At 38.6% G+C, this 17,249-nt stretch overlaps 1 protein-coding gene across 1 annotated transcript in view; it reads left to right on the forward strand.

Moving 5' to 3' along the window:
• SPAG16 (sperm associated antigen 16) overlaps nucleotides 1–17,249 on the forward strand; it is a gene marked incomplete at both ends in the record, with an annotated part of 827,025 nt that overhangs the window by 413,694 nt on the left and 396,082 nt on the right. Inside the window, one exon of the mRNA XM_080932901.1 lies at nucleotides 12,086–12,271. Coding sequence (XP_080789027.1) covers nucleotides 12,086–12,271 — 186 coding nt within the window. The remainder of the gene's footprint in view (nucleotides 1–12,085; nucleotides 12,272–17,249) is intronic.

Raw genomic sequence — 17,249 nt, forward strand, 5'->3', positions numbered from 1 at the left:
ACAAATGCCAGGATAGCAAGGTTTTGAAGATACTGTTTTTAAAGAGGTTTTCAAAGATTGGTCTCTGTGATAAGATAAAAGCAGAGGAAAGACTAATGGTATGGAAGAGCCAGGCCATAGATGGCTTCCTAGTGCTCAACAGGACCCATAGCTGCCCTGAAGGGAAGATAGCATTCTGTGCTGGTACCACAGGGGAAGATAAATTGAGTTGTCTAGCACTGTATCTGTCGAATTTTAAACCGCTGGTACATGAATCAATAAACCTCGTGGGTAAAATCACAGCCCTTAGATGGCCTTTTAAGAATCTTTGTGACCAAGGTAAAGCTAAGACTTCCTGCTGCTCAAGCCACCAATTCTCTCTCTCTCTCTCTCTCTCTCTCTCTCTCTCTCTCTCTCTCTCTCTCTCTCTCTCTCTCTCTCTCTCTCTCTCTCCCTCCAGAATCCTTCACAGGCCCCTTCAGGTCTCCTTGATCCTCTTAATTATGCCATGACTGTCTCCCTGCCAGTACCTAGAACTGTGTCCTATGCTTCCTGGAAAATTAGCTCTGGCTCTTGAGCTGCTGCCTGATTGTCTGCTTTTAGCTCCCACTCCCTCTTCGAAGTGGCTACCCTAAGTCCCTACACAGAGGACATATCCCTGTGTCTGCAGCTGTCTTCCTACTCATTTACTTGATTACTTCACTTCCTGCTTGAGTTTGAAGGCAAACCTCCTGAGAACACAGGCTTTGTCGCTCTGGAGTAATCCCCCTTTATGAGAACTATGGCTCTAGTCACTGTTTAAGCATGCTAGACATTGTCTGAGTTTCCCTTTAAAAATGTTAATATATCCTTTATATCATTTGTTTAATACAGGATGGGTCTTATAGAGTCTGTTAAACAATGATTATTTTTTATTTGCTATGTTATATATAATAAATAATTCTTAAATTACAATAGTGCCTTTATTAAAAGAAAAGAAAGTTTAAAATAGATAACCCAAATAATCTTTATCCACACATTGAAAATAGATCTTAACTATGTATAAATATCAAAATGTTCTGATTACACAAAATTATGCTCTACAAGAAAACTTTATTTTAATATACATGTGCACATGTGTTAATAGCAAAACTATTCAGTAGAATGCCTGGAGTAATCAGAAAAACAGAATAAAATGAAATCCAAATATTTTAGTTTTTAATATCCTGAAGAGTTTTCTAGGACCCTGCTATCTTATTTCTGTGGTAACATCATTGGTCCTTATCTGTTTAAAGATAAATAAATCAGCCTATCAGATTTATTTTTCTTTCTACAACCTAAACAATTGCATCAATACAGGATGATATCAATCAGTACAATCAATATGAAACATAATTTTAAAAGGTTAGAAGTTTTGTAAATCTATGTTTTTGTCCTGTACACGTAGGTTTAGATAGATGGCTCAATAGTTAAGACCATTTTCTGCTCTTGCAGAAGACCTGGATTCAGTCTTCTAAACATACATGATAACTCACAACAGTCTGTAACTCCAGTTTTAGAAACCCAGCATCCTCTTCTGACTTTGAGAGGCTCCCAGTATGCATGTAGAGGGTGGCTCCAAGTAGAAAAAACATTCATGCACATAAAAATAAAAGAAATCTAAATAGAACATTTGTGTAAACTAAGTAGTATTTCACATAATGCAACCATAAGGACCCAACTGTGTCTATTTCTCTGTTTTTCATGTTCTCTACTATACTACATACCTTAGGACTGATTTTCCTGTAGGTACAGGAACAAGACCTACATACTATCCTACAGGCTTTGCATCAAAGTCAGGGAGTAGTAATGAGAGATGCAGGTATTAAAATTACAGGCCTTCTAATGGGGTGCTGCAGTTTTGCCTATGTGATTCATTTGTGAGACCTTCCAGTTTAAAAACAAAAAGAAGAAAGAGAGTGAGAAGGAGGGAGGGAGGGAGGAAGGGAGGGAGGAAGGAAGGAAGGAAAGAAGGAAGGAAGGAAGGAAGGAAGGAAGGAGGGAAGAAAAAGCAAGCAAGCCAGTTAGCCTGGAATAAGTCAGATAATATGAAGACTCTGTATGTCTTCATATGTACTTAGATATATACAGGAAGACTGGATTTGTCATCATTATGTTCCAGTCTTATATTAAATATGAAAAGCCAAACAGAAAATAAACTTCAAGGTGTAAGACCCAAATTGAGTCTTATCTATTTGAGGTTCCCATGAATGAGATGAGAGATCAGGGATGGATGCAAAAGCAAAAGGTTTATTAGTCCAGTGCACTGGGGTGGCCTACATCCAGGGGAGAGGTGACCCTGAAAGGCTGTCATGAGCATTTTTTTTTTTTTTACTCTTTAGGAGTACGGGTTACATAAACAAGGTTCTAATTTAAATTCATTGGTTAAGGGTATTAGACTTTGAATCTATTGGCTAGCAAGCAAGTGACAGGCCATGGGATCAGAAGGTCAAGTGACTATCAGTCAGAACATTCTGCAGTTTTTCAAGAATGTTCCTGATCCTCACAAGAACTATGGGTGGAGAATGGAACTTGGTCTAGCCTTGACCTGAGGCAGTGGGTGTAAGGCTGCCGAAAGCCCCTCGGGTCCTACAAATATAGTTAAGCAACCAAGTGAGGGGACTCCAAAGCTCTAAAGGTGGAATTTTTTTGGACAAAGCTAGATGTTTTTGTCTGGATGTTACTCTATCCATGCTGTGGTACATGTCATTCCTGTTATGATGTTCCCTTTCAGTGTCAGAATATTAAAGGAAGCTTCTAGAATCCAACAGAAAATGATTCAATAGTAAGTTGCTATGTATGTTCCTGGAAATTTAGGTTTTATTACACACACACACACACACACAGAGAGAGAGAGAGAGAGAGAGAGAGAGAGAGAGAGAGAAAGAGACAAAGAGAGAGAGACAGAGACAGACAGAGAGAGTTTTCTTTTATTTGTTCTTATATTTCTTTCTAAATTATATGCCCTTCTGTAACCACACCCTTCCCTGAACCTCTGGGACCCAGGCCTAGGCTGGTCTTCCATGGCCTTTCCTGTTACCAGAATCTGTCCTCTGCTCAGAGTTCTGCCCTTTAAATTCATTTGCTCTGTGATTCTAGATTGTTTCTGGGTTCTTAGTGAAGACAGGGGCTATCATTTGGAAACTTTAAGCAAGGATGTAAGACCCAAATTGAGTGTTTGAGGCACCCATGAATGAAACAAGAGAACAGGAATCGATGCAAAAGCAAGAGGTTTATTAGTCCAGTGCACTGGAGTGGCCTACATCTAGAGGAGAGGTGACCCAGAAGGCTGTTACAGTTTTTATACTTTTTAGAGGTACAGGTTACATCATCAAAGTTATAATTTAAATTCATTGGCTAATTATACTGACCTTTAAATTTATTGGTTAGTGAGCAATAACTGGGACAGAGTCCTAACTGGGACTTCTAGAGGATCAGCTAGCTATCAGTCAGCACATTTTATGAATCTCCTGAGAATTGTTTACTCAAGGAATTCCCTTAGGCCAAGGCAGGGTGGGCTACTGGGCCATTGTTTCTACACAGGTGGGGGTAGATAATTTTTTTACTTTATTCAAGAACACTTGAATGAAGACAATTTTTACTTCAGGAACCAAATGAAAACCATTCTCTGTCTAGATATATAAATTTGATTTATCCTATCCAAGTGGAGAATGCTCTCATTCTGCAAGCCCATGGAACAATCGACTAACTTTTTAAAATGTGAAAGGTATAAGAAACTTGCAGACATTCTTTCCCCAATGTACCCTAATATTTGAGGACTATTATACATAGGATATATTAAATTTATCATAATTATGCCTGGATGCTTTTATAAAATAAATTATTTTATAAAATAAATTAAATACTAAAAGTAAATTTTATTAATATAAGCATTTCATGAGTTGAATAAAACAGAAAATATTATATTTTACCTATACTGTCTCTGGGTTACAATGATTATGGTGAGATACTATGACCAGGGCAACTCATATAAATAAATAAATAAATATGGCTTCCTGAGAGTTTCAGAGGGACCACAGTGGGCATGCTGGCAGGTGCTATTGCAGTAGCTGAGAGCTACATCCTCACCCACAGGCAGAAAGAGAAAGGAACTTTGGAATTGGCAAGACTTCTTAAACCTCAAGCCTCAGGCCTAGTGGTCACTTCCACCAATACCTTCTCATCCTTTCAATTCTTTCAAATAGTGTCCCACCATTCAAACATTTGAGCCAATTGAAGCCATTCTTATCCAAATCACAAGGTGTGTATCTCTTAGTTAGCATTCTATTAATGTGCTAATGGGAGGAAGAGCATATGTGTTGGTAAAAGATGACATACCAGGTTTCAGCACCAATGTTTGGAAAAGGATGAAGAGAGTTGGGGGGAGGGAGATATGACCCATGGAGACCTGGAGGAAAGGAGGATGCCTCTTGGGGATCCATGTTGGGAATCCCTTCCCCCTGAGGGACTAGCCAGAGGACATATAGTAGAGAAATGGGTTTATTCAGATCATGAGGGAGTTAAGAGGGTAATAGAGGCAGAGAGAGAGAGAGAGAGAGAGAGAGAGAGAGAGAGAGAGAGAGAGAGAGAGAGAGAGAGAAGAGAGCAATAGAGGAGTAGAGAAGTAGAGGAGTAGAGAAGTAGAGGTCAGCCATGAGCATGTGAAGAGAGAGTGAGAAGGAAAAGAGAAGAAGAAGGGTAAGGGCTGGAGAGCAAGAGAGGCAAGAGAGAGAGAGAGAAAGAGAGAGAGAGAGAGAGAGAGAGAGAGAGAGAGAGAGAGAGAGAGAGAGAGAGCGCAAGAGAGAGGAGGGTCCAAGCAGCCTCTTTACAGAATCCCAACAGTATTGATCTGAAACACTAGTTGAGAACTTTTACATTCTGATCCACAGGCAACAGGCAGGGAAAGAGACTCTATGTCTGGCATGGAAATTTGAAACCCAAAGTCCATTCCCAGTGACACAAGTTCTCCAACACACAAACACACAGTCATGTGCACACACACTTGCACACACATCATTTTAAAAAGAAAAAGAAAGGGGAAAAATATATATGTTTGTTTATCTTGACCCCTCTCTCTTCTATCTTAGTGCCTGAAGGTAATGAGCTACCTTAACATTTGAATGTTATCACCTCATCTAATTTTCTTGCTCCTGTTGTATCTGTAGGTGTAGTGCGATACATATGTTTTATGTGTGGATGCATTGGGAGTTAGGGCTATCAACCTAAAGAGTTAGAACTTTGCAACAAAGGGAATATTTCCTCTGCTCTTTTGGACAGTTTTGGCTGTTCCTGGGGATTTGGTAAGATGGTAGAGAAATCCTAACTTACATCACTGAAAGATCACATGTTTTTCCATACCTCCATCTCTCTCTCTCTCTCTCTCTCTCTCTCTCTCTCTCTCTCTCTCTCTCTCTCTCTCCTATCTCTCTCTCTCTCTCTCCTATCTCTCTCTCTCTCTCTCTCTCTCTCTCTCTCTCACACACACACACACACACACACACACACCTACCCCCTCAGGAATGCCCTCTATCTTCACAAGAACCAAAATATACTGTATTTTGTATTTTATGAACATATTTTGAAAGGTGAAAATATTTTAAAACAATATTTGAAGAGTTGTATTTCTTTTTACTTAAAAGTATGCATTATAATATTTAAAACTTTAAATATTATTAAATATCAGTTTGTGACACATATAAATAAATGACAGTACAACATCCCAGTTGTGTTTTAAATTAAGAGAGAAGTATATTAAAAATTAACCAATAATACTTCAGCCACAGGCAAAAAATAAGTCAACTGTATTCCTATCCTAGATGAAGATTTGGTTTTATCCTAGATGATAGCCTCTTTGCCCATCAGAAATAGGTTATAAAAAAGGAAGGAAGGAAAGAAGAAAGGAAGGAAGGGGACAGAAAGAAGAAAGGAAGAGAAAAGAAGGAAGGAAAAAAGGGTAAATGGATGAATCCAGGGGAGAAAGGGAGAAAGGGAGAAAGAGAAGGGGAGAAAGGAATGAAAGAAGGAATTATTTTATGTTTCCTTAAATATTTTGGATAAATGTAATATTATTGTTTTATATTCAATATTAAAAACTAAAAGTACAAGTGGCAAGTACATGTATAAACAAGCAATTGCTACAAAACAAAAACTATCTTTATTTTATAACTGGCGAATACTGGATGCCAAATGGGAAGTCTTCACCTTTGCTAATTTGGCTTTGATAATAGTATCTTCAGTCCACATAAGTACCATGTCTGCAATACTTTCTAGATCTCCCTGCCAGTGCCATTTCTCCTGTACAAGTGAAAATTATAGGTCCTACTTAGCATAAAAAGATGAAAAGATGTTTGCTCTGCCAGATCCTGATGAATACTGATGTGGATGCTCAAAGCCAACCAGTGGGCTGATCACAGGGACCCCAGTGGAGGAGTTAAAGGAAGGACTGAAGGAGCTGAAGGAGCCTTATCTGGCATAAATGGGAGGGGAGTCCCTTGCTCCTGTGAAGGCTTGATGCCCCAATGTAAAGAAATGCTAGGGCAGTAAGGTTGGAGTGGGAGGATGGGTGGGGATATACTCTCATAGAAGCAGGATCAAGGGGGATGGGATAGAGAGTTTGCAGAGGGGAAACCAGGAAAGGGGATAACATTCTAAACGTAAATAAATAAAATATCTAATTAAAAAAAAAACAATCAAATACCTACTCTGCCCCCCTCATTCCCGAAACCATATCTCAAGTCACCCCAGAAGATATGCTGTACGCAGAGCATTTGGTAAGAACTGTACTGAAGTTCTATAGCTGCCACTGGGATCCTAGTGGACTCTGGGACCCTCCATTGGCCCAAATCCCCACCCGCTGAATACCATCCCCCTTCTGCCCCATCCTTTCTGCTGGGACAGACTGCTAGCTGGTCTGCTACCTAGAAGATACCATATTACGAGGCAACCCAGAAGATCTGCTGCACTCAGAGCATTTAATACCACATCCTGAGACATTGCAGGAGTTCCCGAGACACTCAGAACACTACAGCCTGAAGGCATCCCAGGAGTTCCTCTGTACACAGGAAAACTGGTCAACCAATCCAGCCCTACAGAGAATCCTAGAAGGAAAACTCCAACACAAGGAGGGAGCCAACCCCACCCTACCCCTAAAAAAACCAAGATATTTACCATCTCACAAAAAAGCCAAAGGAGAGAATCAAATGCACATAATGCCACCTACAAAACCAAATGTAACAGGAACAATCAATCATCCATCTTTAATATCTCCCAATGTTAATGGACTCAACTCACCGATAAATAGACATAAGCTAACAGACTGGATACTCAAACAGGATCCAGCATTTTGCTAAACAAAAGAAAAACACATCAATAACAAAGGCAGACAGATTAGAAGTCTGGAAAAGACTTTCAAGCAAATTGTCCCAAGAAACTTGCTGGAGTTGCCATCCTATTATTCAATAAAATAGACCTTCAACCAACAGTTATCAAGTGTGATAAGGAAGGACACTTCATATTCATCAAAGGGAAAATCCATCAAGAGAATGGATTTTGACCATCTATGCTCCAAATGCAAGGGTACCCACATTCATAAAAGAGGCTTTGCTAAAGCTCAAAAGACACAATGAACCCCACACAATAATAGTGATAATAGTGGGAAAACTCTAACCAATGAACAGGTCATCAAAACAGCAAATAAACAGATACACTGTGAAACTATTATACTTTATGAACTGAATATATAGTCAGTCACAAAACAGACCTCAACAGATACAAGAAGATTTAAATAATCCAATGCATCTCATCAGACCATCATGGACTAAGGCTGGTCTTTAATGACAGCAGAAACAAAAGAAAGTACACATACACGTGGAAATTGAATAACTCTCCACTCAATGATAACTTAGCCAGGGAAGAAATAAAGAAATAAAAGACATTTTGAACTTAACAAAAATGAAGGTACAAAATACCCAAACTTATATGACACAATAAAAGCAGTGCTAAGCGGAAAATTTATAGTACTTAGTGCCCTGGTAAAGAAACTGGAGAGATCTTCTTACACTAGCGACTTAATAGCACACCTAAGAGATCTAGATTAAAAAGAAGCAAATTTTTACAAAAAGGAGTAGAAGGCAAGAAATAGTCAAACTCAGGGCTGAAATCAACCAAATAGAAACAAAGAACAATACAAAGAATCTACAAAACCAAAACCTAGTTTGAAAGAATAAATAAGATAGAGAAACTCCTAGCCAAACTAACTAAGGGGCTCATAAGCAGTATCTAAAATAACTAAATCAAAAATAAAAAAGGAGACATAACAACAGAAATGGAGGAAATTTTAAGAAAAAAAAAAAGCATGAGATCCTACTACAAAGCCTATACTCAACAAAACTGGAAAATCTAAATGAAATGGATGGTTTTCAAGACAGATACAGAAAATGTATTTGACAAAATACAACACCTCTTCATGTTAATAGTATTGGAGAGATCAGGAATTCACAGCTCATATTACACATAATAAAAACAGTTTACTACAAATCAACAGCCAATATCAAATTAAATAGAGAGATACTTGAAGCAATCCCACTAAAATTGGAGACAAGACAAGGATACCCTCTCCTCATATCTATTCAATATAGTACTCAAAGTCCTAGCTAGAACAATGTAACAACAAAAAGAGTACAAGGGGATACAAATTGGAAAAGAAATAATAAAGGTATCACTATTTGCAGGTGACATGATAGTATTCACAAGCAACTGCAAAAGTTCTACCAGAGAGCTTCTCTAGCTGATAAACAACTTCAACAAAATGGCTGGATATAAATTAAATCACGTAAATCAGTAGCTTTTCTTTATACAAATGATAAACAGGTTGAGAAAGGAATTAGGGATACAACTCAATTCAAAATAAACACAAATAATATAAAATATTTTGGGGTAACACTAACCAAACAAGTGAAAGATCTATATGACAATAACTTTAAGTTTCTCAAGAAAGAAATCAAAGATCTCAGAAACATGGAGATATCTCCAATGCTCATGGATTGGCAGAATTAACATCATAAAAATGGCCGTTCTATCAAAGGCAATCTACAGATTCAATGCAATCCCCATCAAAATCCCAACACAATTCTTCAAAGACATGAAAAAAGCAATTCTCAAATTCATCTAAAAAGGCAAAACAAAACAAAAAACAAAATAGAATAGTGAAAACAGTTCTTAACAATAAAAGAATATCTGGGGGAAACAACAAAATAGAATAGTGAAAACAGTTCTTAACAATAAAAGAATATCTGGGGGAAACAACAAAATAGAATAGTGAAAACAGTTCTTAACAATAAAAGAATATCTGGGGACTCACCATCCCTGACCTCAAGCTCTACTACAGCGTAATGGTGATAAAATACTGCATGACTATTGGTACAGAGACAGACAGGTTGATCAATAAAAGAATTGAAGAGCCAGAAGTAAAACCACACACATACAGACACTTGATCTTTGAAAAAAAAGAGCCAAAAATATACAGTAAAGAAAAAGATAGCATCTTCAATAAATGGTGCTGGTCTAACTGGTTTTCTGTATGAAATGCCCTACAGTAGAGAGGAAACTTGTAGAGCCTACCTCCAGTAGAAAGAGGGCATCAAGTGAGGAATGGGGTTGCTATCCTACAGTCAAAACTCTGACCCATAATTGTTCCTGTCTGAATGAACTGCAGGGAAGAAAATGAGGAGAACCTGAGGAAAAGAAAGCCCAGTGACAGGTACAAAGTGGGATCCAGCTCAAGGGGAAGCTCCAAGATCTGACACTATTACTGAGACTTTGAAGAGCTCACAGAAAGGGACCTATCATGACTCCCTCTGAAAGACCAAAGACATAGATAACAGAGTCAGATGCAGATATTGGCACCCAACCAATGAACAGAGGCTCCTGAAACCTGTAGTTGAATTAGGGAAAAGCTGCAAGAAGTAGAGGAGGAGGGTAACCCTGTAGGAGGATCAGTAGTCTCCGTTAACCTAGACCTTTAAGATCTCTCAGACACTGGATCCCCAACCATGCAGCATCCACCAGCTGATACGAGGCCCCCAACACATATACTGCAGAGGACTGTTGAGTCTGGGTTCAGTCAGTGAAGATGCACCTAACCCTCAAGAGACGGGAGGCCCCAGGGATTTTAGAGGTCTGGTGGGTGGGTGGAATGGGAACATCCTGGAGGAGACAGGGCAGGAAGGAGGTATGGGATGTAGGACATTTGAAGGGTGGGCTGGCACAGGGAATAAAATCTGGAGTATAAAAATATATTTATAAAATTATAAATTTATATATAAAATATAAATTTATGATATATATATATATAATAAAACAAGCAAATACCTTTCTTTATCTTGCCATTTTGTGTAATTAAAACATTTCTTCTGTCCTTTTCCTCCCTACCTACCTCCTGTGTCTAAATCTCTCTCCTTTCCATATTTTTACCTTCCCTGACTTTAATCACTATAGCTGTACACAAATACACGGGAATAAACACAAACATAGAACCTGCTGATTCCATCCAGTACTGCTGGCTGTACATGTCTCTAGGGCTGATTATTTGGTATGGGATAACTAGTTAGAGGGCTCCTCCCTGATAAAGATTCTCAGCAATCGTTAATTATCTGTTTATCTAGGTATGAGGCTGTTGATAGGTTCCCCATCTACAGTGGGATGTCAACTCTTATTGGAATTGTTCAGGTTCTTTTTAGGCAGCCCTTTTGTTGAGATATCATGGATACAGCTTCTTGTTATATACAGAAGACACTGGCTCACAGCAGACGTCCTGGTGCTCTAGCATATACAATCTTACTGCCCTCTCTTCGGTAATGTACCCTGAGCCTTGTGGGAAGGAGTTGTGTTGTAGATGTATCAGCTGGGGCCGAAGTCCAGATAAAAGCCAACTACACTTAAGTTTCCCTTAGTAGTCTACACACTGAATGGTAATGGCTTCCTCCTCAGATGATATCTGAGAGACATCTGTGGAGAAGCATCTTTTCTCTGGAATTTTGACCTCAGAAAACACCTTAGAATAAGTACATAAAACTACATAAATGTGTGAATAAGGTCACCCTAGGAATAGAGAAGGAAAGTATGTTTACTGCCACCTTCCTGAACCAGCATGGTTCCTAACTGCATTCTAAATACTAATAGGGAGTCCCACTGGTCAGCAGGGAGCTCACTTGTTGTGGCTAGTTGTGGCTTTCTGTAATGATCTCCTGCTGCAGCAAAATAAAGCTTCCTTGATAAAGGGTGAGCTCCTCACTAGTTCATTACAATTCAGTGGGTGAAAGCTACTAAAGAACCTAAAGGATATTGAAGGTCAACTCACACAGATCCAATCAAAATGAGGTTAGCTTGCAGCTGATATTCTGTTCCCACACCCCAAGAAAAGATAGCTAGCTGCTTCTGATCATTGACAACCACTGTTTCCTTAAACTGGACTCAGTGTCCACTCTTTGAAAGCTACACCTTTGATATCATCGACTAATGACTTCAATCGAATATCAAATGATTCATCCTCAATTCCTCAGTAACTTCAAAATCTCATTTTAATAATATAGCACAAATAATATCTTATTCCTCATCTTCTTCTTGAAGAATTTAATCAGTATGAAACAGGTCAATGACAACGTTTTTCTTCTTATTATATTTTCAAAGGGTCTTAACGCGTCTATATGGTCTTCATTTTGAAGTCTCCTTTTTCATATAGTTTAACACATAACCTTGAACTCAACTCAGGCTAGAAGAGAAAGTGCTATTTTGGTACATTAATCATGAACATTCTAGAAGATTTAATTTAAGAAGTTCCCAGTAGCAGTTTATCTCAAAGCATGAATTCTCAATCAATGAAAGGAAATAATTGTGTAGACCCAAATATTATCATGAAATGTAGTCATTTAATTGTGTAACTAAATCAAACCTCAATTAAATATACTCATCTCTTAAAATCCTATATTCATACTAAATATAAATATATGCTTATACATTTATTATACACATACACACATGGTTCAAAAAACAAACTAAATTATTTTGTTTTAAATTGTTTTCTTGCAAACAGTGGTAGCAAGTTGGCTACATCAAGTGGTGACAGCACAATTAAACTATGGGACCTGTCAAAAGGTGACTGCATCCTGACCTTAGAAGGACACAACCATGCCACATGGTCCTGCACATGGCATTCCTGTGGTGATTTCGTGGCCTCCGCCTCACTGGACAGGACGAGTAAAATCTGGGATGTCAATAGGTAAGAAGTAGTTCAAGCATCATCCATTTACACTGCTAGACATTTGTAGGAATAAACTCTTGTTTTCCTTGGTGCTGCCACTGGGAGACATTGCAAGAATCCCTTTGTTTGCTAAAATTATGGAGAGTGATGTAAATAAACTTTATGAAATCCATTTCTAACTCTATTGATCTTTGTTGACACCATACTTTTTTTTTTTCTGAGCATTGAGAACAAGATCAAGCCTGTGTTAAGAGATTAGCTTTCTCAACTGGAAGCTGTTTATTAAGAGTTGATGGAGACAAATATTTATTTTAAGCAGAATTTATGTCTCCGCTTTGCAAAAAGTTGCTGTATCTCTTAGTTGCGTAGTCATGAATATGATGGGATTGGCTTATGCTCAATTTCTATTGATACCCTGGAGTATTTTCTCAAACCAATCATCTATAATAATTCTCAAACTGTAAGAAATTATAGATATGGATATAGATATAGGTATAGATATAGATAGTAAATTGTATTTATCTTAATTCAAAGCAGACATCCATTCCGTTTACAGTATCAGTATCCATATTATAATCTGTTTGATAGACAAGGAAGATGAACAAATTAGGCAATCATCAAATATTTTCTTTTGGGTGGAAGGTTATAAGTCAGAAGTTGAGCCTCTTTTGATGTTGAAACAATGGTCTCAAATTCTGGATGATGTCTCCTGAAATGTTATGCAAATTTTTATCCTATGTCTGGTATAACTTATCTTAAAAGAGAACAATGGAACCATCCAAGGACGGGGAGACAGAGTTTCACATACACTTGTTCCCTTAAACAACTGTCCATCATCCTTCCTGAGGTATGAGTGGCATTTTAAGAGTAGAGGACAGTTAGGTGCTTGTGACCATGAACACGATTCTTGGAAAGATTCAGTCAAAGGTTATCTTAAGTTCCACATGTAAATGATTTCTGGAGGCTATTCAGTAGTTTCTAATCTGCTCTGTGTCCTCCTGAAACTTTGTTTCCTTAAGGCTGCAGCTGGAGTAGGAAATCCTCACTGTGGCCTTGCTGTCAGACTCCTGTAGCTCTGCCAATAGTCGGTACATACAGTGGATTGCAAGTCTGACTATGGCAGGGGTCGTCCTTGTCATGTCTTTCCCGTGAGCACCTTGTGGACTTGCCATTGTCCCACTAACTTTACCTAAACAACAATAATGTTCTCATCACAGCAGCAGAATCCAGTGACAGGTTTCTTTCTACAGAAGCAGCCACTCTGGAAGATCATTTAAGGAGAGAAAATTCAGCTAGCAGGTACCTCTTCTCTTTGGTCTGTATTCCCCATCTCTTCCAGACTATAGATTCTAGGCAGAAAAACCCCATAACTAGCACAGAATTGCTGTCTCTCTGAAGTCTGATTTCAGCCATTCCAGTGGTAGAAGTCTTCTTCTTGAATTCTGTGGGAAGGGGGAAAGGGGCTTCTTTTGTTTGTTCTCTCTCTCTCTCTCTCTCTCTCTCTCTCTCTCTCTCTCTCTCTCTCTCTGTGTGTGTGTGTGTGTGTGTGTCTGTCTGTCTTTCTGTCTGTCTTTGTTTCTCACTCTGTTTCTGTATCTTGTCTCTGTTTCTCTGTGTGTCTCTCTCTGTCTCTGTTTCTCTCTTTCTCTATCTCTCTCTGTCTGTGTGTATGTGTGTGTGGTATTGGATGATCAAAGATTTTATGAGTGCTAGGCAGTTGAGCATTCATAATTTCTACCTTATTCCTTTGTTATTTTAGTGTTGGAGTTTGTAGGTCTTTTCTGATGAAGCTTTGTTCATTAGTACTCTTTTCTTGTTAGGAAAGAACTTACATAGTTGACAGTTCTGTCTGCTAAGCTTTGATCAATTAAAGTAACAGAAACAGCTTCTGGCCATTATTAGACCTTGACAGATACAAACACAGACAGATAAATAACATAATCCATCTGGGTTGTAGATGAACAACTGACTGAACTTTGCATATCTTGTCTGAGGAAGCCTGACTATGAGTGATACATTTTTACATAATTCTATCTTAAACAGGGACAGTTGTTTTGATTCTTACCTGGGAATAATTTCATTTGTGATAATTAATTGTATGTAAAAATTCCCAGTTCTATTATCCTTCAATATCATATGATCAGATTTCATAAATGTTTTCAATACTGAGTCATTGGACTTTCAGTGAAACTATCTAATTTTAATTTCAAATCTATTTAGAACATGTAAAACCTAACCATGATCAGATTAGAAGCTGAAACCCAATAAAACTCACCGCCCCCACCCCATAATGATTTAAACATTGGGATTTGGCAACTTTCCTCTTGACTCTGACATAAATGTTGTCATCCCACTGTTGCTCAGTAGATACATAGCAGATCAAAGTTCTCTTGATTAATGTCAAAATTGTTCTAAACTTAAATTTCCCATCAATATGAGAGCCTCAGTCAAATTCATCACCAATGACAGACAGAAGCTGATGCTGATTTCAAAGCTGCAGTGCTACACATAGGAACAAGTAAAGGGAGATATTGATTACTTCAGTCATAATCGAAAAATGAAATTCTAATTTGTAGTTTCCCAAAGATATGTCGAAACCACAAGAGTCTTGCTTTAAAATGTCACAGGTAGCTTGAAATGGCTTAGTGTCTTAAGTGGAGAACGTGCTTGCCTTGGCCATTTGGGGAATGATAGAAGCTCTATTGTGTTGTATGGCTTTCTCTTCTCTAGATGTCACCCAGTTAAGAACAGAATACTTTGAACTAATACATGTCATCATCATCATCATCATCATCATCATCATCATCATCATCATTGTCCTCATCATCATCCATTTGTCCATTCAACAGAATGCTAGCTTCCTGTGAAGCATAACCTAAACAAAATTCTGGATAAAGCTTCATATTTTCTGAGAGACTTCCTAACGTACTAAGTCTATGCAAGGCCTCACTCTGGGAAGGTTCTGTAGCATATTTTCATGGTCTTCTCAAGGATCATACACATAAACTGACAGATGTATGTGTTTGGTTTAGAAATCATTGTTTCCTACCTCAGTTTTCGAATAGGCCCTTTAAGCTTAGTCACTAAGCATTTTGCACATGTCCCCACATAAACACACACACATACACACACACACACACACACACTCACACACACACACTCATGCACAGGCTCATATGCACATACACACATATGTACACACATGCCTGTGAGCACACATACACCTACACGGACAATGCATTGAACAGAGTCCTTGGCATATGGCTATTTACTTGCATGAATGAACAAGGAGTTGATCTGCAAGTGCCTGTGAAGAGTACAGAGTAGGACTTTTACCTTCCATATTTATATTCAAGCTGTGTGACAAGATGCCGTCTTATCCTACATGAATCTATAAAACGATTAAAATTAGGTAGGAGGATTAAAAATGCTCTCAGGCAGCTGTAAAAAAATAATTTATGTTTCTTTTCCTAGGCATCCATACATAACACCAGTGAGTAAGTGTTCACGAGATGAGTTAGCAGGGTAGGGCTATTTAACAGACATAAGGAGAATTTCAAAATCAATCACTGCCCTCAGTGAGACTATAAATAATTTAAAGATGTGGCAATTTTGAAGCAATCATAGAATTTTCATTGCATCTGCTCTCTATAATATCACATCAGGTATTCTGGGAGACTTCTGGCCATTTGTCTTCCAAGGTAACTGTACTTGGCTAAGCAGCTTCATCACATTGGCACTTGGTTATTTGGAAGGCAGACCATGTGCCGGCACCACTGGTAACTGGAAGGAAAGGGTTTGGAAACAGCCAACATGTTGCTGCTTCAGCTACTTCAATGAGACAGCACAGCAACAAGAATTTAGCAACCTGTATCAGGGACTGACAGAAACGTGGGGACGTGTAAAATTCAACAACTTCTCTCTCCCGAATGATGGGAAATAATTACAATGCCCTTAATGCTCCCTGTGCTGTTTCAGATGCCCTTGAAATTATGTGGAGAAGGTGGGGGAAAAAAGCAAGTTTGAGAACCATGTCCAATTCGTGTTTTTCACTCAATTTTGTTACTTACAAGCAAATTTATCAAAAAGCTGGGTTTGTGAGTGAATCACGCAGACCAAGAAACCATGAGCCAACAGATAGTGACTCGCCCATTCTTAAAGTAGTTCAGGAAGCCCCAAATGTGCATCCAAAGGAAGTGAACTTCCAGCGTCACCTACCACAGACAGCGAGGTGGAGCAGAGAACCCACTCCAGGTTCAGCCATCGAGAATAGTTGGCAAAAACCCCCACAGAATAAAGTAAGCAAACCAGTGGGAAGCTCTCTTCCCAAGAGCGTGCCAAGTTTCACTCAAACAACTTTCTTCAGTGCCTTGGAGAAGTGCCCTGATTTGCTTGCTTAGGATTCTAAGGCAATTGACAAAATGGGTGGTTTTGATTTTCTACTTTCTTTTTCTCAGTTGCCATTTTTAACACATGCTATTCTTTCTTTGTCGCATCATTGTACCTGAAGTTTGTGCAAGCAGTTAGCAGAAAGCTTTGCTTTCCCTAGTTGGTCAGCATACCGACCACTTTGACCCCACTGGAACAGTTTGAGCACTGTTCAGAGAACAAGCAGTGGCTGGCTGGGATTGTGGGTTGTTTCTCTTTCTAGATTGGGAACACATCAACAAACACTTTATAGGTGGAGGAAGATGTGGCTCAGGTCTTTGGCGAGCAGAAAGCTGTATGAGAGGCATCAGTTTCTTTAGTTTTATGCATATGTCTGCACATATGTGTTTCATGTACAGGCATGAACTGCAGTCACTGGCAATTATGAGCCATCTGATACAGGCAATGAGAACCAAACCCAGGTTCTTCACAAGAGCAGTAAGTGCTCTTAAGTACTGAGCCAAGGATTATTCTCAGGAATATTACTTGTTCATATATCCAAAAACAAAAATCTATACAGGAAAGCCTTTACCTAATCTATTATTCTAGACACTACAGCAATGTGATG

The sequence above is a fragment of the Micromys minutus genome, assembly GCF_963924665.1.
Source record: "Micromys minutus genome assembly, chromosome: 19".
Lineage (NCBI taxonomy): Eukaryota > Metazoa > Chordata > Mammalia > Rodentia > Muridae > Micromys > Micromys minutus.